The sequence below is a fragment of the Sinocyclocheilus grahami genome, unplaced genomic scaffold (assembly GCF_001515645.1).
Source record: "Sinocyclocheilus grahami isolate Dianchi unplaced genomic scaffold, SAMN03320097.WGS_v1.1 scaffold826.1, whole genome shotgun sequence".
NCBI lineage: Eukaryota > Metazoa > Chordata > Actinopteri > Cypriniformes > Cyprinidae > Sinocyclocheilus > Sinocyclocheilus grahami.
In genome coordinates, this window is record NW_015506005.1 from 457,265 (window position 1) to 479,908 (window position 22,644).

At 38.3% G+C, this 22,644-nt stretch overlaps 1 protein-coding gene, 1 long non-coding RNA gene and 1 pseudogene across 2 annotated transcripts; 2 read left to right on the plus strand and 1 right to left on the minus strand.

The window, feature by feature from the left end:
- The first annotated feature begins 4,910 nt into the window (after positions 1-4,910).
- On the plus strand, positions 4,911-12,998 carry LOC107562521 (TNF receptor-associated factor 6-like). The gene is made up of 8 exons (XM_016247148.1): positions 4,911-4,980; positions 5,329-5,526; positions 5,649-5,854; positions 5,919-6,117; positions 6,590-6,748; positions 11,491-11,562; positions 11,691-11,768; positions 11,980-12,998. The coding sequence occupies exons 3-8, from the start codon at positions 5,649-5,651 to the stop codon at positions 12,847-12,849; spliced, it is 1,584 nt and encodes a 527-aa protein (XP_016102634.1). The 5' UTR covers positions 4,911-4,980; positions 5,329-5,526; the 3' UTR covers positions 12,850-12,998.
- Positions 12,999-13,431: 433 nt separating this feature from the next.
- LOC107562508 (uncharacterized) lies at positions 13,432-15,103 on the plus strand. The gene is made up of 2 exons (XR_001605994.1): positions 13,432-13,802; positions 13,862-15,103. It is a non-coding gene; the product is annotated as an uncharacterized lncRNA (long non-coding RNA).
- Positions 15,104-16,235: 1,132 nt separating this feature from the next.
- On the minus strand, positions 16,236-21,541 carry LOC107562500 (proline-rich protein 5-like; annotated as a pseudogene).
- Positions 21,542-22,644: the final 1,103 nt, after the last annotated feature.

Here is a 22,644-nt window from a genome sequence, read left to right on the forward strand (position 1 = left end):
CAACCCTTGCCATTACAATTATCTGTCAACTGTTATCTGTTGAGCCAACTTTCTGGTAGTATAGTTGCATTACTCATTACACTACTTTGTAACTGTGTAACTAATATCGTAGTTAGCATTTTATTTATCACAAATACCAAAATAACGTATACATTTCTTAAGTTTATCTATCACGTGAGACCGCGTTGCTTGTTCCTTTAAAATCAGAGGCAACGGCGCCATCTTATGGATTTTAACATTCAGTTCAGTACAGCGGCAAACTCTGATGGCAAACGCGCCTTCTGCTCTGATCGAATAAGCCCCGATCTGAGACCAGCACAGTCATCGACCTCTCGGCGAATCTCGCGAGGATCCGGTTTTTCACTTTTTTATTAATTGTGTATGATGAACAATTAACATTCAAAAGTATAACAAAATGTTACAAACATTTTCTGGAAGAAAAAAATAAAATAAAACGAAAAAAATAAAATAAAAATAACAAGGAGGGTATACATCAATCATCACAATAGAAAAGAGGAGTTTAGTTCTTTATGGGTGTCCATAGTTCTGGTTGCTTTCCGATTTGAAGGACCTTGGAGAGTTTCAAAATAAATCCTCAAATCAACTTTAAAGTGGGAGATACTGGGCTTCCTTTCTGACCATTTACATTTGTGTAGGCTATGTAAAACTTACCTAATAATATTAGAAGATTTAGCATAAAAAATGCGACTCTTATCCATATATTTTTTATCAAAATAAAATATTACATCTCTTTTTCTTATATTAATTTTAGATCCACTCAACATAGTAAATAAATATTCAATATCAATCCAGAAAAATTGAACATACATACATTCAAAAAAAAGATGCAAAACAGTCTCTACATCCATTCCACAAAAAAACACAAAATTCAGAGAGAACAGCTCTGTATCTCTGTATCTCTTGAGAAACTGGTTAGTTGGATAAATTATATGTATAATTTTAAAGTAAACTTCACTAACTTTATTTGTGACACATAATTTGTTATAATAAATCCAAATCAATTTCCAGTTGATATTCTCAAAATGGTTATTCCAGAAGTACTGATGGAGGAAATAAAAGGAAACTTGATTGGAGGTAAAGTGGCTTCGGTCAAAAGATTGATGCACGGACAAATAATAAAAAGTGTATTAGTCTTTCTGTGTTGATACACTTTGAAGACAACAATTTACCAGTAAATGTGAAGCTAGGATTCATCAGCTGTTATAAATGTCAGCGCATGGGACATACTGCTGCTCTTTGCAAAGAGAAAGTGGGACTTTGCATAAAAGTAATAGGTATACAGGGGGTAATCAGGTTATTACATTTTTATAATCCATGTTCAGGATTATCAGTAGCCTAGATATCCTGAAAAGTGCCATGGGAGAATTTTCACACAATTAGATCCACTCAACATAGTAAATAAATATTCAATATCAATCCAGAAAAATTGAACATACATACATTCAAAAAAAAGATGCAAAACAGTCTCTACATCCATTCCACAAAAAAACACAAAATTCAGAGAGAACAGCTCTGTATCTCTGTATCTCTTGAGAAACTGGTTAGTTGGATAAATTATATGTATAATTTTAAAGTAAACTTCACTAACTTTATTTGTGACACATAATTTGTTATAATAAATCCAAATCAATTTCCAGTTGATATTCTCAAAATGGTTATTCCAGAAGTACTGATGGAGGAAATAAAAGGAAACTTGATTGGAGGTAAAGTGGCTTCGGTCAAAAGATTGATGCACGGACAAATAATAAAAAGTGTATTAGTCTTTCTGTGTTGATACACTTTGAAGACAACAATTTACCAGTAAATGTGAAGCTAGGATTCATCAGCTGTTATAAATGTCAGCGCATGGGACATACTGCTGCTCTTTGCAAAGAGAAAGTGGGACTTTGCATAAAAGTAATAGGTATACAGGGGGTAATCAGGTTATTACATTTTTATAATCCATGTTCAGGATTATCAGTAGCCTAGATATCCTGAAAAGTGCCATGGGAGAATTTTCACACAAAAATGATTATTTGTGGTGATATTAATGCTCACAATAGTATTTGGGGTAGCAGGAACACAGAAAAAGTAATAGAATAATTCATGGAAGAGAACTCTTTAGTGTGTCTAAATGACAATCCAACAATAATAGACGTAATAAGAGGTGGGATGTCATGTTTAGATATCACAATAGTTTCAGAATCATTAAATGTCTGTATCTAAAGATAATATAGCCTAGGAAGTGATCATTTCCAGTGACCTGTGAAATTCAAAATAAGATTCAAATACAAAATTGTAATTTTGGTGTAAGATGCAGGGGCGTGTCTACGTGGTGGCCAGGGGTGGCCCCGGCCCCCCCTGAAATTTGGCTGCCCACCCCATGTGCCCCCCCCCCCACACCATATGTCTTGTGATAGGCTTGTTTTTAGTAAATTTCTAACTGCATCTGGCAGTGGCGGATCCTGGCATGTGTCGGCAGCTGCCTAGGACCGCTTTCTTCTCCTCTTTATACTTAATTTTAGGCAGCTTCTATAGTGCGATCTTAATGACAATGTCGAGAGCGCATAAGGTGACGTGATCCATGTAGGCCTAATGCGCGAGCACAAATCTCCACTCGCAAGCAGATTTCCTTCACTCACACAAAACTGGACGTGTGCTTTTAAATATGCTTTGTTCTGTTAAGTATTGGCTCTGCTCTCACACAGATATTACGTGTACGCTCAAACGTTGTCCTCGCATCACTGAAGACCAGATGTGCTTTTTTTCTAATTCAGGTGAAGAGTAGGCTTTTCTCACTAAATGGAAGCAAGCTGAATATAGTCAGCCTTTTCTAGTTATTTATTTTATTAATACTTATTTTAGTTAAGTGCTTAAATTGTAAATATGCATTTATTAAATTATTTTATTTAGTGCATTTGTATTTTGTTGTTTTTGTATATAGTTATACAACAAAAGTGTATCAACGAGGTTCCAGAAATAAGGGTTCTTCTGAAATTAGTGAGGGTGCTCTAGTCTTATATTCTATAAAAATTATTTGCATTCCGATCTTGACATCAAAAGGCACAAAAATATTTTTTTCTTTTATTCCATGGATTTTACCCATTTTCCTCCACTTGTTCCCAGTGTTTTTCTGCAGCTGCAAGTGACATAACTGTGATGTCTACTCTGAATTGGTCTATACGGGTCAGCAACCAAATCTTCACTGAAAAAAATAGATATCATACAATCCAGAGCATTAAGAATATGTTGTGGAGCAGTTAAAACATTCCCTGTAGATGCAATTGGGGTAGAAATTGGAGAGATGCCTCTAACTTAGAAGGGAAAAATTGGCAGTGACATACTGGGTGAATCTTCAACAATGAGTGAGTAATCATCTTACTCCCAAAGTATTGGAGGAGTGCTGGCAATATTTGTATGATGGAGGACATAGTTTTGGATGGAAGAGTAGAATATGGGCTAAGGAATATGGCATGGACAGTTAGATCCTCTGTCCTAATGAACGGCTCACTGATGCCCCACCATGGAGAGTTCCTGAACCGCTTGTGGATTTGAGCTTACTAGACAAGCCCAAAGATGAATACATTGGAAATTAGGTTAATGCTATTTTAAATAATACATTTTATTCAACTTTACAAATATTTACAGTTGGTTCTAAGGAACCTGTCAGTTAAAAGGTTGAAATAGGTTTATATATTCCAAAATTTTAAAGACAAATTAGCTTGAAATTGCCAGATGATTTATCAGTGTACACTGCAGAGTTAACAGATAAAAATAGGATTACAGAGTAGGTTGAACAAGTCAGACCAAATAAAGTAGTAATATGTTCAGACTCTTCTTCAGCTTTATATAATATATGCAAGATCAGACAGAGAAGATTTATTAATGGAAGTGTATTGATCTTTATACAGACTGAAAGAGGCTGGAATGGTGTATTTTTGTTGGGTACCAGCACACATTGGGGTATCTGGTAATGAAGTTGCTGACAAACTAGCAAAAAAAAGCACTAGGCAAGAGGGAGGTGGATGTTAACGTACCAATGGGAAAAAAGGAGGCAAAATCTATTTTAAAGAAAAAGTTAAGGAATAAATGACAAATTAGATTGGATAATAGTAGCACAGGGAGATGTGCCTATTACACAGACAGTAGGGAGGATAAATTGCCATGGAAGAAATAGAAAAGAAGTATGGCTTATTTAGTCACTTTAAGAATGGGGAGGACAGAATGAAAAATGAGGATATTTTAGGAAAAGCATTAATGGACAGACAGGTATACAGAGCGCTAATTAAATGTATATATGACTCAGGCTTTGGGTCTATATGTGTGGATGGGAATACTTTACCTAATCTGGAAAGTGAAAGTGAAAGTGATGTGACATGTGGCAAAGTGGTGACCCATACTTGGAATTAGTGCTCTGCTAGTGCATCTGCACACAGCAGTGAACACATACCCAGAGCAGTGGGCAGCCATTTTTTTGCTGCGGCACTCGGGGAGCAGCTGGGGGTTCAGTGCCTTGCTCAAGGGCACCTCAGTCGTGGTATTGAAGGTGGGAGAGAGCGCTGTACATTCACTCCCCCCACCTACACTCCCTGCCGGTACGAGACTCGAACCCGCAACCTTTAGGTTATGAGTCCGACTCTCTAACCATTAGGAGGTTAGGCCACAACTACCACAGAGTGGAACGACTTTTCACGAGCATGAAGAGCTAATAGTGAATGTTTACTGGAGCAGAACTCGCAGTGCTAGCATGAGCATGCGCACTGATTGAGGGAGTATGAAACATCCACACAGTTTTTTTTTTGTTTGTTTTTTTGTGTGTAAATTTCAGACCCATCACCTATGTAAGTTTAATTTGACATCCAGTACAGTAGGTGGCGATAATGTTCCTAAGGAGTTATTCGCCATTAAACAAGAAGAAGAAGACTCTGATGTTTGGCTACAGGAAGCTTGTAGTAGACAGCGAGGCCGGACAGAGGCAAGGTATGAAAATTAAACCTATTACAAATAATGGTGATCTGATATCGAATCATATATTATATACCAAGAGGTTTGTGGTGTTACAACTATAATGTCAGGTTAAAAAGTGTGTTTCCATAGGCGATGTCAGGAAAGTTGCTGATGTAACAGTCGGTTGTGACTGGTTAACGTTAGCTGATTTGCCTCTGAAGTTTTTCACTTTAACCATGAAAGAAGTTTAAGATTTACATTTAAGATAAGTTTAACCTTATGAAATGTGTATGTTTACGTGTACGCTGTATAATGTGGGTATTTTTGGCAACAAATAAGTAACTTTCCAGTTGATGAGCGAAAAGTTTTCCCACAATTCAGCCCCGCCCAGCAGAACTGCGCGTGAGGAAACAGCAGTTTAAAGATGAATACTTCAGTAGGCCTGGAGTTACTCATCCTATGCCTTTTCACTTTGCATAATTATTGAGGAAACCACCCTAATATATAATATCTTGCCACATCCTCTGTGCGTTTAAGACGTTGAAAGGATCCTTATGTCCATATCTGGAAAACCTAGAGGTCAGTTTCTAAAGTTTTTTTCTTTTTCCCTTTTTTTGGGGGGGGGTCTGCGATATGTGTTGTATGGATGGTTATCTGTTATTTTCACTCATCAACATAACACTCTCTTGATGTGATTACAGATGGCTTACAATGACTCTGATAAGTCCAGCCTCGATGATGTCTGCTGTGATGACCAATACCCCAGCTGTGCAGCAGCCGTGGACAAAGACAGGGATTCGTATCTGAGCCCGACAGAGAACCCCTCCACCATCAGTGTCTCTGCTAGTATCCCCCCAGACCAGCAAGGCTATGATGAGGAGTTTGACCCTCCGCTAGAGAGCAATTTGTTTAAAAAAAAAAAAAAAAAGCAGACTATTATTTCTTGACCTTTGACTATTACTGTATGTCAGGCTTTACAGGGTTAAAAATGTCAAATATAACTTCCTATTTTCTGGCAGGGACACAGGGCAGAAATGTCCAGTTGACAATGAGGTGCTGCTTGAGGAACAGCTCTTCCCTGATAACTTTGCTAAACGAGAGATCCTCTCACTTACTGTCCGATGTCCTAATGTAGGATGCTGTGATAAAATGGAGTTGCGCCAACTGGAGGTAAATTTGTGGGTCTGACATGGTAAAAGTGTTTTAAATGCTGTATTTCAAATATTTGTACTTGCAAAAAAATAAAATCTGTCAGGCCAGTCACACCAAAAATAGCATGCATGCTTAGTATTATGGTAATTTAAAATAATGGCAGCACAAAAAAAGGCAGCCTGTGAGTAAGAATATAACTTTTTTTAAGAAGATTTTTATAAGCCGCGTGTCCTTAAATATGGTTAAAAAAAATTAAATTGTGTTTAGTTCTGTATATATATATATATATATATAAGATATATAATTCAGTCATTATAAATCTGAATTAAATCAGTCCTTGGATATGTTATGCATCAACTCCTCAGAGAGCAAGACCTTTCATAAATGCCATTTTAAACCCATTAGTGTGGTGTCATGAGCAGGCTTGCTAAATCGCAGTTGTCATGGTGGCTACTTGTTTAATTGTGTTGTAACATTCTCTTTTCCTCAGAAACACTTGTCTCAGTGTAAGTTTGCCACAGTGCCATGCCCTCAGTGTCTGGAGTCTGTTCGTAAGAGCCATCTGGATGAACACAAGAGCCAGCAGTGTTTACAGCGGCTTATGACCTGCCCTGCCTGTGCAGGGAGCTTTGTGTATGCTGACAAGCAGGTGAAAACCATCGTTTCCTGTTTACATACTAGATATGTTTAGGTTGAAGTGGTTTTGAAAGTAGGTCTTTACTTTTTATTTAGTAGAATTTATTAATATTCAATTAGCTTTTATTTTTGTATTTTCAGTTCATTTTATTTTTAGTTATAGTAATTTTATGTGCTTTTGTCATTTGTTGATTTCTCATATTTATATTTAGCTTTTATGTTCAGTGCCCTCCACTAATATTGGCACCCTTGGTAAATATGAGCAACGGTGGCTGTGAAAACAAATCTCACTTTTCGAAAGTGGGGGGGAATCTCATTTTGAAATGTTTTTCTCTAGTTCACATTAGCCACAATTATTGCCACCCAATTATTGCAACATCCTTTTCCCAAGATAACAGTTCTGTGTTTTCTACTATAATGCCGGATGAGTTTGGAGAACACCTGACAAGAGATCAGAGACCATTCCTTCATACAGAATCTCTCCAGATCCTGCAGATTCTGGAGATCCTCTGCCATGGCCGTCCCAGTTCCCTGACCTGAACCCTATGGAAAATGAGTGGGGTAAGCTGAAGTTAAAGGGTTAGATCAACCAAAAATGAAAATTAGCCTGTGTTTTACTCTCCCTCAAAGCATCCTAGGTGTATGTGACTTTCTTCTTTCAGACGAATCCAATCGGAGTTATATTAAAAATTGTCCTGAACCCTCCAAGCCTTTCAATGGGGGTAAGCGGGTGTTGGTTGTCAACCGTTCAGAAGACGTAAAATTAGGGCTGAACGATTTTGGAAAATAATCTAATTGCGATTATGTTTACCAATATTGCGATTGCGATTTAATATGCGATTTTATTTTTTAAGATCTTTATCTTCTGTATTATTCAACAAAGACGAGCAATAAATCATTGAAGGGGTGGGAATCTTTAGGCACCTCACGATTCGATTCCGATTCTGGGAGTTGCTGCCAAATTCCAAAACGATATTTTTTTTTCTTATTGATTAGTCTTATTAATACACTAATATTGGCACCCTTGGTTAATATGAGCAACGGTGGCTGTGAAAACAAATCTCACTTTTCGAAAGTGGGGGGAATCTCATTTTGAAATGTTTTTCTCTAGTTCACATTAGCCACAATTATTGCCACCCAATTATTGCAACATCCTTTTCCCAAGATAACAGTTCTGTGTTTTCTCCTATAATGCCGGATGAGTTTGGAGAACACCTGACAAGAGATCAGAGACCATTCCTTCATACAGAATCTCTCCAGATCCTGCAGATTCTGGAGATCCTCTGCCATGGCCGTCCCAGTTCCCTGACCTGAACCCTATGGAAAATGAGTGGGGTGAGCTGAAGTTAAAGGGTTAGATCAACCAAAAATGAAAATTAGCCTGTGTTTTACTCTCCCTCAAAGCATCCTAGGTGTATGTGACTTTCTTCTTTCAGACGAATCCAATCGGAGTTATATTAAAAATTGTCCTGAACCCTCCAAGCCTTTCAATGGGGGTAAGCGGGTGTTGGTTGTCAACCGTTCAGAAGACGTAAAATTAGGGCTGAACGATTTTGGAAAATAATCTAATTGCGATTATGTTTACCAATATTGCGATTGCGATTTAATATGCGATTTTATTTTTTAAGATCTTTATCTTCTGTATTATTCAACAAAGACGAGCAATAAATCATTGAAGGGGTGGGAATCTTTAGGCACCTCACGATTCGATTCCGATTCTGGGAGTTGCTGCCAAATTCCAAAACGATATTTTTTTTTCTTATTGATTAGTCTTATTAATACAACTTTTTTTTTTTTTTATTCCATATTTAATTATAAGTACTTTAAAAAAATAAATTACATATTAAAAAAATTTATTAAAACAATTGCATGTTAATAATTTTAAATAAACTAATATAAAACAGGGCTTAGATTAAGCCAGGATTAGGCCTTAGTTTAATTAGGACATCTAAGTAGTTTGTACGTGCCTTAGAAAAAAAAACATTACTGATGTGTATCTTGAGACAAAACAATGGCACTGATATATTTTAAGACATGTCAGTGCAAGTTGCTCTCAGTTAAGACAGCGCAAACATTTATTTTAGTCTGGCTTACAAGCAATAAACAAACCGTGCTTTCAGTATTTAAGAGTATCTGAACATTTTCCTTTCAAGAGCTGTTTGTGATTTTTCTCTTTCTCAGCTTTACTGTTGTTGATTATTATGATGACATCATAGAGCATTCACACTAATGCACAGATCTCTTTTGAAATATAAGATGTGGTTTGTCCTGTCTGTTTGATCCTTTAAGACGTAACTGACTGTGTTTACATGCATTTCAAAATGCTTTTATGACGCGAAATTAAAGTATATTTAAGCACTTAAAAGGAGTCGCGCACAGCCGCATGACCGAACACTCTTCACAAAGTGCGCGTCTGCATTTGAAATTTACAAAGACATAACTGAGGAGGTGTTCGTAGAGCATTTGTAAGGAAAATACCGGCGGGCGAGACGACACACTGCAAGCATCAGCAACGCACGCGATTCTCTCAGAGCATCCTGTTCAGTGAAGCACGCGAATGTCCCTGTAATTCGCTTCAACCATTCCGAACTTTATTAAAGATTATTGTGTGGATAGTTCGAGTGGTGTGTGTGTGTGTGAGAGAGAGAGAGAGAGCAATTGGAAGAAAGCAGGATGGGTTTCTAAAGTACATGCAGCGCCATCGCGCATCTGTGGTTAAAAACTAAGCTCAAAATCTTTTCTCCCATCTCTATTGTATAGTGTGACCAACACAATGTTAGATAGATTAAACAAAGTGCGCTTTTCTGTAGGCCAGGCATATGCGAAGTGTGCCAAGTTGATGCTTCCTCTGCAGACTGCTTTACTCTCGCGTGTCACGTGACGAGAGTGTAATCGCAGCCTTGCGGTTAAAAAATCGCGTTTTGTCATATCGCGATATTATCGCAAATGCGATTAATCGTTCAGCCCTACGTGAAATAAAGCGCACGCATCCGTAATAAAACGTCCCTCACACGGCTCCGGGGGGTGAATAAAGGCCTGTAGCGAATCCATGCATTTTGTAAGATAAATGTCCATATTTCAAACTTAATAAACACTTTTCTCTCACTTCCGCTGACTGTCACGGAAGCCGTTCCGGCAGGTGACATAAGACATCAACGTTGCGTGATTAGTGACAAATGCGGAGACAAAACAAAACGGCGTTCACAAATTAGAAGTACAAAACGAGGATTTGTAAAGAAAAATGTCGGAGGATTTCGATATGAGCCAAGAGGAGACTGGTTTTCCTTTGCTAAAGTAAGGAAACTTTGTTTCCTTTGCTCCTGCATTTCTCAGAGGCATGCGCACGACGCATACGTCCTACGTCATCCGCCGGAACGACTTCCGCGTACCACAGTCAGCGGAAGTGAGAGAAAAGTGGTTATTTCATTTGATATATGGATATTTATCTTACAAAAATGCATGGATTTGCTACAGGAGGCCTTTATTCACCCCCCGGAGCCGTGTGAGGGACTTTTTATTACGGATGCGCGCACTTTATTTCACGTCTTCTGAACTGTTGACAACCAACACCCGCTTACCCCCATTGAAAGGCTTGAAGGGTTCAGGACAATTTTTAACATAACTCCGATTGGATTCGTCTGAAAGAAGAAAGTCACATACACCTAGGATGCATTGAGGGTGAGTAAAACACAGGCTAATTTTCATTTTTGGTTGAACTAACCCTTTAACTTCAGCTCACCCCACTCATTTTCCATAGGGTTCAGGTCAGGGAACTGGGACGGCCATGGCAGAGGCTTCGTTCCAGTCGTGTCTGACAACTGAATAGGCTGGAGTTTGTTTTTGAAAGAGCGAGGAGGATTTTTCTAGAAACCCTCCCGAACAACATGTGGTGATGTAGGGGCTGTTTGATATACTGTATATATTTTTTAGGCTTTCTGACCCCAAGACTCAACTAATCTCTGCAGTTCTCCAGCTGTGATCCTTGGAGAGTCTCTGGCCACTCAAACTCTCCTCCTCGCCGTGCATTAGGTCGATATAGACACACGTCCTCTTCCAGGCAAATTTGTAACATCTTTAGTTATTTGGAACTTCTTAGTTATTGCCCTGATGGTGGAAATGGGGATTTTCATTGCTTTAGCTATTTTCTTATAGCCATGCTCCTAGTGCTAAAAATTTTTTTTTTTTTTTTGGGAATATACTTCAGCCATATTCCAGGCAAATTTGTAACATCTTTAGTTATTTGGAACTTCTTAATTATTGCCCTGATGGTGGAAATGGGGATTTTCATTGCTTTAGCTATTTTCTTATAGCCATGCTCCTAGTCATCCTGGTGTGCTAAAAATTTTTTTTTTTTTTTGGGAATATACTTCAGCCATATTTTACTCTATACGAATTTCTAGCGGTGCAGTTATAACAGTTATTTCATAATGTGAGTTTCCACCCATTGCCAATTGTTTTACTTCAATGAAAGGTTAGAATGTTGTGAATTTTTTTTGAATGAAAGATCAAAAAGATAAATGATGCAGATTTATTTTAACAGCCACATTTGCTCATATTTACCAAGGGTGCCAATATTAATGGAAGGCACTGTACTTCTATTTCTGTATTAGTTTTATTAAATATAGTGACTTAAACTTATTTTATTTCAGTTAGTTTCCTGTTTATAATTAAGTTTTCATTAGTTTTGTTTAACATTTTAATAGTTTTTGTTACCAATAACAACACTGTCTGAAACGATTATCATCTTTTGTTTAGATTCATGAACAGATTTGTCCTTTCGCCAATACAGTGTGTGAATATTGCGAAATGGAGCTTATTCGGGATCAGGTGTGTCAGATGATTTTTCACTAATATGCACATTTCCTGAGGCACAACAGTAATGAACTCTTTTTGATAGTTAAAATTATTCATTGTGAAACTATGAAGCTGAATGAATCTGTTCTTGATGGTTTCAGTTGGCATTGCACTGTGACACAGACTGTCTTAAAGCTCCTGTAGCCTGTACTTTCAGCTCTTTTGGTTGTCGTGAAAAGGTGGGCCATGAGATTCCTGTTGCATAACACTCAAAAACATATATGCTGTTCTTTTGAGCGTTCTGTTCATCAAAGAATCCTGAAAAGAAATGTATCGGTTTCAACAAACATATACATTATAAATGCAAAAATATTAATACTTAACTTTTGAGTGGTAGTGTATAGCATATAAGTGTCAAGTGACCTTTTTATTTCTTTGGAAATGTTACAGATGCCAAGAAATGAACTGGCCCAGCACATGCAGGAATTTACACAGATGCACATGCGTTACATGGCTGAGTTCCTGCGCAGCCAGACACTCAGTAGCTGCCCAGTGCCGTCAATTGCTGCCCACTCTTCGTCAGACGAACGTGGAGCAACTGCCCGAGCCCCAGATTCTTGCCAGTGTAGACAGGAGCTGATGAACCTGCGTGAGACGGTCTTGGAACTGGAGGGTCGGCTGGTTCGTCAAGATCAACAGATCCGGGAGCTGTGCATCCACAATGAGACACAGAAAACCCAGGTCACAGAGCTACGCCGAAAGCTGAGCTCACTGGAGGAGGCCACCCGAGAGCTGGAAGCCCAGCAGTATCAAGGTGTCTACGTATGGCGTTTGGAGAACTTCTCACTTCACCTGCGCAACCAAGAGGCCGGTCAACCCATAGTCCTCCACAGCCCACCTTTCTACACTGGCCGGCCGGGGTACAAACTCTGCCTACGACTGCATCTGCAAACTCCCAGTGCCCCTCGCTGTTCCAACTACATCTCACTTTTTGTGCACACTATGCAGGGTGAGTTTGACAGCCAGCTCTCCTGGCCCTTGCAGGGCATGATCCGACTGGCAGTGTTGGACCAGGTTGAGGGGCAGCATCATGTGGAAGTGATGGAGACCAAGCCGGACCTGCAGGCCTTCCAGAGGCCCACTGTCCTGCGCAACCCCAAGGGTTTTGGCTATGTTACTTTCCTGCACCTACAGGCGTTGCAGCAGCGTGGGTTTGTGAAAGACGACGTGCTGTTGGTGCGCTGCGAAGTGACACCACGATTTGATGCTAGCCTCAGGAGGGAAGGGGTCCAACCTCGGGGGTCAGAACCTTCACTTTGAGTTCCTACATTGCTCTTGTACTCTTAAGTTCTCATAGACACTTTGCTGAAACAAGGAAGGTGTGGCAAAACCTGGACTTTCTTAGGATGCGTTCACACTTGTAGTTCGGTTCTCTTGGTTCGTTTGGTACGGACCAAAAAAGAAAACGATACAACCTAAAGGCTTGTTCACACCGGGACGAATATCGCGTGCGATTATCGCCGACGTTTAACGCCTCGTGACTAAACAAAGGGCGCCAATGTGAGTGTGCACACCGACACTCAAAACGCGAGGTGTAAAAGCGTCATTTTTTAAAAAACGCCTCGGGCTCGTTTTTTTGGTTTGACTCACCGCGTTAAAAACTGCCCGACCAATGAGATTGGCGCTTTTGTTCACGTGCCTAGAGCTGCTGAAGTTAAAGTAAAACACGACTTGGTGGTGCTCAAGCACAAAACGTTCTTGCCGAGCACACATTGATACCTAACGACGAAGAGGAAGTAAGTAGACCAAGAAGATGCATCGAGGCAAGATGAATGTAGAGCTGCTGGTCTCATTGGCGTATGAACATGGCGATAAGCACACGCGATAATCGTCCCGGTGTGTACGAGGCTTAAAGATACCGAACCTAAAGGCACAGTGATACGTTCACAACCTGATTGGTCGGGTTGAATGACGTATATTTCACGACGGAACTCACCGAATACCCCAAACAAAAGCTGTGTTCGACTTAAAGCGGCGCTGCGCAGACCGATCGGTGTATGACATCAAAGTACCCATTCACTGATCGGTATGCGCAGCACCGCTTTAAGCCGAACACACACAATGCTGTCTGCTGGACTAAGCGCGCTCATTGCTGCGTGTACTTTATTTTCACCACCTGCAAACTTTTGGATACACCGCTCGTCCCGCATCGTTAAATCATGTCACATAGCATCGCATCTTGTCATTACTTCCTGTTTTTGGTTCGTTTAGAAGTGTTTGGTCTGTGTTGCGTTCATATTTCATTCGAACCGCACCAGAGTTCGTTTGGAAGCGGACCGAGACCCATCTTTTTTAGCGGTCTCTGTCCGCTTGTTTGGTGTGCACCAGGGTTCGGATGGCAGCGTTCACATTTACTCAAACGAACCGCACTAACAGAGCAATTGCACCAGGGTTCGTTTTAATCGAACCAAACATGACAAGTGTGAACACACCCTTAGACTCTTTATGGTACACCAGGCTTAGTAATGATATTTTTTTTTACAGAGTTGCATAACTCTCGTGTCTGTTGTGAAGTGTTTTATATACAAATGTTTCTCAAAAGCATTTTAATCAGTGCAATCAATGGACAAACCTACGTATTAGTATCAGAAATTCACTGAATGTCCTGTCAACCAAGCTAAAGGGTGTAAAACTATTATTTTAATGGTGCTGCTTATGCTAAGTGTTAGCTTCCACAAATTATTTTCATTGTACTACATCCAACTCATTTTTGCTGCCTTTTCAGCCAAGTCAACAGTAGGAAAAAATGTGTTCCTTTTTTTATTTTGTTCATAAAATGTGCTTAATTTTCATTTATCTGACAAGACCTGACAATTTAAAGCATCATTAGTACAGTGCAGCACTGTTTACTTTGATTATATTGAATGTTGTGCATTGTTCATTTAACAACTTAATGTCTTAAGTTGGGGTTACATTAGCGAAGTGTCAATGAAAAACTGTTAGCGATGCATGAAGTGTAGCTCACAAAGAATTCCCTTTCAAACCAGGCAACTCTCTGTTGGTTAATGGAGTGAATCTGCATAATCAGTTTGAACTCTTGCCTGGGGAAATCTTTTGCCCTCTCGCGAAGCTCCCAGTCACTTGGATTTGTATAGAAATTACTGGACTTTACCCATAAAAAATTTGCCAAACCGTAAATGTGATCACACCTTTAATGCAGTTGGTCTCGAAAGTTGTCAGCTGCTCTAAATTTCTGAAAGGTGCAGTACATAAGAAGCATGGCCTATGAACAAGAAATAAGGTGTTTTTTGTTTTTCTCCAGTCACCTTAATTTTGCTCAATATTGCTTACACGTGTGAATGTTCTACTTGCTTCATTGCAAAACGTTGACAACATAACTATGAGTACTTTTTCTTTAATCAGATGGACTAATATATGCAAGTTAATCTGATAATTGTATTGACACTGGAAATCTGACAATCCTTTTTTTTTCATATAATGTTCTTTATTTCATCACAATATACAGTGCCCAAATGAGTTGATATTTGTCTTTTATAAATTATTGTTGAATTCACATAGTTTCTGTCTTCCCTGCGCCCTCTTACGTTCTCACAGATGCTTTCATAACATGGCAGACTTCAGAGGTGTGTTTTAGTCAGATTTCACGGCTCGCAAAAATGCTAACCCGGACATCCCGGGGCTGTTGTGTTTTCCAGTCGGGCTACCAAAATGTATCACCGCCCTGCCCGATGGGCTATCTTAAATGCAAGTCTTCAATTTAGTGGTGTTTTTATGTGAATGTGTCTCTGAAGGGAACCGACCTATCTTCAGAAAATTTTCAATGGTATTTTCATTTCATCTTACTTGTAATGCTGGATAAAGCAGCGTTTATGAGCGCAGCGCTGCTTTGTGTAGAGCCGTTACTGGGGAAACAGCTCTATTTCTACCGTTTCAGGTCGGAGTAATGGGCGTGGCAAAAGGTGGCTTGCCAAAAGGTGAATGCTACCAAAGACTATAAAGGGACTTTGATGCTACAACAGAAACTAACCCCTAAACCTAACCCTAACTTAATTAGAAAGACCTTTATACACGCCCCCTACCTTTCAGCAGGCCCACTGCTCCAGCCTGCAGTTATCCCTACTTGGTTTCAAATGCCCCACCTAGTGACAGAAAAAAATACAATTTTCAGTAAGCCCTCCAGCCTGTTTTTTTTTTTTCTCAGATCAATGTAAATATTGATTTGTAAATGTGAAATAAGCTAATGTGCCTTCTAAAAATCTAAACAATTAAGACAAATATGATATGTATATGCTTTAAATTAATATAATTTTATGTTTGTCTCATCCCTTTTCTTAAAAATTTTAAGTTAAGAAGTTTTTTTTTTTGTGAAGAACTGTAAATCATGTAATTTTACAGTTTGTTATCATAGATATTGCCCTACCCCGCTCATACAGTGTTCATTTTATTTGTGCAGGTTATAAAAAGCCTTCAATTGATTTTTAAAAATCCCGCAGATACTATGTAAATAGTGAAATACAACATTTTGACTCCTATTCAGTTTTCTGTATATAAAAAACAGAAGGCTAGTTAAATTGCAGGCTACCAAAATCTGAAGAGTGCCTGCCGGATCTACAGTTTCTCAGCTGTCGTCCATCACAGTATAGGCCTATACAGTACCTTACAGTAACAGTCAGAATGAGCATTTGTCATGCTGTGACTAGTAGGTTTCCCACTGGCTCGAGGTACATCTCCCCTTCCTGTTCTACTACAGGTGACAGCAGAGAGCCTTCAGAGATGTAATGACTAATCCTTATCTCAGTATATATGGAGTTCTAGAACTGTCTTGTGCTGTAACTGTCTATATAGTCTGCAGTTAGAGGTCTGCACGGGACTGTGCTTCCGCAAGGTTCTATTCCGCACCCAACCCGCTCCCGCTATATATTCACTCTTTGTTCGCCCGCAGTCTTGCTTAGAATAATTTTCTTCCTGATCGTTTCCAGAATCTCACACTTAAATTTCCGCTACTGAAAGAAAGAGAGCTAGGCTAACAAATAAAAGTGTAGTCTGCACAAAATTGTATTTATATAATTTGTCTTGTCAAGAGTCTTGAAGTTATTGACAGCAACTGCTGCCAATGCAGTAGGGAAAAAAAGTGTCACAGAGAAAATAAAATTGTACAAAAATCGTATTTCTGATTTTTATTCGTCTTGTCAGGATACATTTCGTTTAACATTTTGTTGTACACAGTAGGAAAAGGGTCGCAGAGAAAAATAAATAGGCTACGACATCTGTCATTTAAAATGGTAGGCTAGGCTAAGCAAAATACCGAGAAATACCGAACAAAACCGAGTTGAAGGTCCTTCAAGGACAGCGCAGCCACACTTTGCTCCATCCTTATACTCAAGTTGGTAATATTCCTTTGAGGGGCCTCTGGATTCCTGAATTCCCTACACATACACAAGAACAGACACGAATAATAGAGATGTTTATGCAGATGGCAATTCAGCATGGGTTTGCAGTTAACATTCACCTGTAGCACAAGTAGCATCTGTGTGATGGCTGCTGGGATGAGACAGATTCTTGCTCAGCAGGTCATCCAGAGAGTTTCATTAGGACCAGATCCCTGAAGCCGAGAAGAGCCATGTCTCACTGTCAACTCCAACCCCTGCATACAGAAAGAAAGAGAGAAACCGAATACATTTCCTGCAGAATCAAAATATACCACAATTAAATTAACCACAGGAGCTTTAAAAAAAAAGTATTAAGCCTAAACATTATTTAAATTCACTATTTTAAGTAGATCAACTATTCTACAGTCTAATAAACCCACTATGGAGTCAATTCAATGCCACATATATTTGCAAAATAAAAAAGTTTTGCAAACAAAAATGAAGTATTGCGAGAAAAAAAATAAGCTTTGCAAACAAAAATAAAGAATTGCAAAATATAAATGAAACCGAACAAAAGCAATGATTTTGCAACACATATTTTCCATGACCACCATAGCTACTAATTTATTTGCAACGCTGCTTTTATTTTATGTTTCAGTGCGAGTTCGCAATGCCGTTTTTTTCCCTTTGCGCTTCATGTTTCTGTGCGTTTCACTTTTTGGCATTGTTTTGACATGGGGGTGGAGTCGGGGGACTGGAGCATGTACAACAGACCTGGGCTGCGTTCAGCCCCGACAAAAATGGTGCAAAACGTTTTTTTTAAAACGGAAACGGTGGTGTGTTAAACACCCTGTTCTGATGATGCAAGAGTTGCAACTATGGCAGCTGAGAAGGCCATTCTTTGTGTTCTTTTTGAAGAATTTTCGGAGCCTGATGAAAAAGGTATAAATACATGTTTAATACTGCAATATACGCTCGATGGTACAGTCACCACCCTTGCCCTCCAGAATAAAAGAGAACATCCCAATCAAATGAAGGGATTTGTGGAAACTGTGGTTCCTAATTATTGTGATCCAACATTTCCCTCACATTTCAGGATGAAAATATTCCGGTCAACGGATTCACATATTGATCAATAATATAAAATATACAAGTGTGTGATTATAATTAATAATTGACGTGAGTAGTAGCAAAAAATATTTTGGGTGAGCTGTTTACAAGCATCGGCACAGTGTGTGATACAATAGTGCTTTGAAAACAGCATCGGAGCCTCGGTATCAATCGTCCCATCACTAGTGTTAAAACTTGAATGGTTTCGTTTAATTAACTATGTGTATTAACAGCGTTTGCTCAGGTTAAAAAAGTTGCTAACATGAACATCTGCTGTTTATTTCTCTCAATGTGCACACTTTTATAACATTAAAATATCTTGTTTAGTTTTGTAAACTTAATGTGTATTAACGGTGTTTACCGTACCAATGGAGCGCTAAGCACTCTCCTGTAATGTCGGTTTCATTCATACTCGGCAGCCTTGCACAGAAAGTCCACAAGTGAGACTCATAGAAGTTATAAAACTCATGACATTCTAGGAAATCCTGTTGTACATGCCCCAGTCCCCTGACTCCAGCCCCATGTCAAAACAATGCTAGAAAGTGAAACGCGCTGAAACATGAAGCGTAAAGGGGGAAAACGGAATCGTGAGCTGAGCTCACACTTGACTGAAACATAAAATAAAAGCAGCATTGCAAATAAATTAGAAGCTATGGCCATGGAAAATGTGTTGCAAAATCATTGCTTTTGCCCTGTTTCATTTATATTTTGCAATTCTTTATTTTTGTTTGCAAAACTTCTTTTTTTTTCTCGCAATACTTTTATTTTGCGAATATATGTAGCATTGATTTAACTCCATACCCCACCTGTCCTCCCTTGTTACCTGCCTTGATGCTCCCTATTTATTTCTGCTTGTGATTGCATTCCGTTGCCAGTTCGTTGTCTAATGCACCTGTGTTTTTGTTCCTGTCTTACCTGATCCTGCCTTGCCTCGGCTTGCTGTGCTGTGCCCTGGCCTGCCCACCTGTTTTCCAACTCGGGATAGATTTTTGTTGGTTTTTGTTGTATTTTTTATTAATAAAAAGCCCATTTACTCTGCACAATTGAGTCCTCACGTCATCCCTTCACCCAACACTGACATAAGTGCAGACCTCACCTAAATGTTTCAACCTATTATACTAGGCAAGATTTGGCACGGAATGTCAAGATTACAAGCAGATTTACCTGCAGAGGATATAAAATAGCCTGCAAAGTGGGCAGAATCTCAGTGAAAAACGTAGTTTTTTGTTGGTTTTTGTTGTATTTTTTATTAATAAAAAGCCCATTTACTCTGCACAATTGAATCCTCACGTCATCCCTTCACCCAACACTGACATACTGTAAGTGCAGACCTCACCTAAATGTTTCAACCTATTATACTAGGCAAGATTTGGCACGGAATGTCAAGATTACAAGCAGATTTACCTGCAGAGGATATAAAATAGCCTGCAAAGTGGGCAGAATCTCAGTGAAAAACGTATCCCACACCTGGGCCAAGACAAACAGCTGTCTATCTCCTGATAAAAAAGAACATGTTAAAGACCTGTTTTAATGATGGACACTCATGTACAAACAGCAGATCCACCACATCTTGTGTCTCACCTTCATGCTTCTGAATTTCATCCAAAATGATTGATAGACCTTTGGTCAAAATCTGATTCTGCAAACAATCACGTGAAGCAATACTAGCATGTTTTTCTTCTACCAGTAATGCATTTATTTTCATTTGTTTTACCAGAAAAAGAACACCATGGCTCTGGGAATTGACACGTTAATGCACCTGGAAATATTTTTTGATAAAGAAGCCCATATCTGTCCTTAGAAGCCGCCTGTATGGATGAAAGCAAATAGCTGCTTAATGTCGTTATTACACATTACAAATGTGATGTTACAGCTAGTTTAGTTTATACCTGGTATTTTCATTCAAGCAGTACAGCTCATTTGGCAGTAGTTCCTCTCCCTTGAACACATTAACAACAGCAGTGTAGATACTAAAAATGAAAACATTAATATTTGTGAATATTAATGTCATAGTTGAAAGCAACAAACAAACAAACCAACTTTTAATAGAGGGCAAAGGAAAGTGGACATTTAAAAAATGTCTATACTTATTTGTAAGAGCAGTGCTGGGACCCTGCAGGCTGGTGTCAGCAGTGGATGGAGCTGAATGGAGGTCTGTTAGAGCATAAGGGTTTAATAAATAAGCCTGTACAACTTTAAGCTCTGAAATGAAGAAACAGAGCATTCATTTTAATAGCTCAGACAACATAGCCGACTGCTATGTCAGTTTACAGCAACCAGGCCATTTCCAGGTTTTTAGAGCTGTGTGAAAGTAGACAGGTGGATCTGACACATTATCTACTTCCTGTGGTACACCACCTTCCTGATAACTATCTGTCCTGTTCTTTTTACATCTGTTCACTCATTAACCTCAAATCAACTCGACATTTCGTATCTTGTTCATTTGAGGATCTGGCACACCCACTACCTGTCAGAGTGATACAGCAAATTCCTTTCAGAAAACTACAATACAAACACTCAAAAGAAGGCAAGAGTTGTGGCACAGTGGACTGTGCATGTGCAAAGGATGTAAAGTTCATTGGTACCTCTGATCTGGGTCATGTCCTGATCATAGTCCTCCCACACCTAATGTATAATAAAATTAAATTAAATACATTTTATATTAAATTTATGCATTTAGCAGACACTTTTATCCAAAGCGACTTACAGTGCATTCAGGCTACACATTTTTTATCTGTATGTGTGTTCCCTGGGAATTGAACCCACAACCTTTGCACTGCTAACTACACTACATATAATATAATAATTATAATAACATATAATATATATACAGTATATATAGGCCTATATATATAAGTATTAATTATATTTTTTATAAATAGTAAATTATTATTCTCCACATGCAATGCCAAACAAACACACTTACAGAGATTGCACAAAGTCTCATGAATAAGCTTGAACAGTTTTCTACTGAACTTGTTATTCTTCATTCTCATTCATTGTTGCATCACATAATATAAATATTACAAAGATGAGTAAGAAATCATGTATGGTATTATTGATTTTGCAGCACACATAAATAAATTCATCACAAACATTTGGAACAGAAAACTTTGTTCCATAAGCACTAAGTCGTAATAAAGGAACAAAGGAAATGTAATACATACCAAGCCTGTCCATCACAGTGCAGAAGTGACCATGATGCTTTTCATCTTCATTACCTAATCTAGAGCAGGTCTTCTGTTTTAAGGAAAAAATGTGGGTTCATACAGAGTGAATGTGACCACATTTAGTTCTCGATTTAGCAAAATCCTCGTTTCCCCTCAAGGCTGATTTTGACGTCCCTTGTGCACATTGGGTAAATTTGCCTAGTCAACTGGTTACTGATTCATTACCTATGGGAACGGTATTGGTCATTCCTGATAATGAATAATCAGTGTGTTGCTGTGTGAAACTGTTTAGTGTGCACTGTGAAAGATAATAGGAATATGTATACACTACTGTTCAGGCGTTTGGGGTCAGTATTTATTTTTAAAATATATAAAAATGTTTACTCAGCAAGGATGCATTGATCAAAATGGACTTTTACATTGTAACAAAAACTATTTTAAATCAGTGCTTTTCTTCTGAACTTTTTATTCATCAAAGAATCCTGAAAAAAAGTATCATGCTTTCCACAAAAAAACCAAAACAAAACAGTACAACTGTTTTTAATTGTGATGATAATAATAAGAAATGTTTCTGAAGAATTGTGTAACAGTGAAAACCGGAGTAATGGCTGCTGAAAATTCAGCTTTGGAGTAAATTACATTTTAAAATATATTAAAACAGAAGTTTATCTTGCAATATTGCTTTTTTTACTATTTTTTTTTTCATTAAATAAATGCAGCATAAGAGACTTTCCAAAACAATCTTACCGGTCACAAACTTTTGAATGGTAGTGTAAATAATATATTTATTAATTGTAATAGCCTACTGAAATGAGAAAGTAAAGGACTTTGTAGGATTCAAACAATTCCTCACAATGGTAATTCAATTGACAATGTTCATTTTACTGACAATTTGGCCAGGTGTTGATGGAAGAAAAAAGGAAAATCTAATATTCTTCTAACGATAATAATAATAATAATAATAATAATAATAATAACACAATTTCAGTTATTTGAAGTGCATTAACAAATTATAAAATGACAAAATATATATTTTATTGTATAGAAAATTTATTTAATGATAATTATTATATAGAGCTATTTAGCTGCAAAGGAGACACAAAACATTAGAAAATTTCATTCACAAAGAAGTAACTCAAAATCAAAATATCTGCATAGTGTGTCTCTCGTTTTGCGGCCTGGAGTCTCAATTACAATAACCTATACTAAACTAATATTATTCTATTTCTAGTTAAATTAAACAAATTAACAACATGGCCAGATCACTGATCAATGTAAGGCAGTTTCTTGTCGACACCATATCCTGAATGTCCCAATGGCTGCTGTTGCTTGGCTTCCTGTGGTTGTGGAATTTTGGAGCTGATGGCAATGGACTCTGCAAAATAAGTAGCGTAGTGTTGTTACCTTGAGAGGACAAAAACTGTGGCAATGGAAAGAAGACACTG

Coding starts and splice junctions, on each gene's coding strand:
- LOC107562521 (XM_016247148.1), top strand. CDS start 5,649: ATGGCTTACAATGACTCTGATAAGTCCAGCCTCGATGATGTCTGCTGT. Junction 5,855..5,918: donor CCTCCGCTAGAGAGCAATTT/GTTTAAAAAAAA, acceptor ACTGTATGTCAG/GCTTTACAGGGTTAAAAATG. Junction 6,118..6,589: donor TGGAGTTGCGCCAACTGGAG/GTAAATTTGTGG, acceptor TCTTTTCCTCAG/AAACACTTGTCTCAGTGTAA.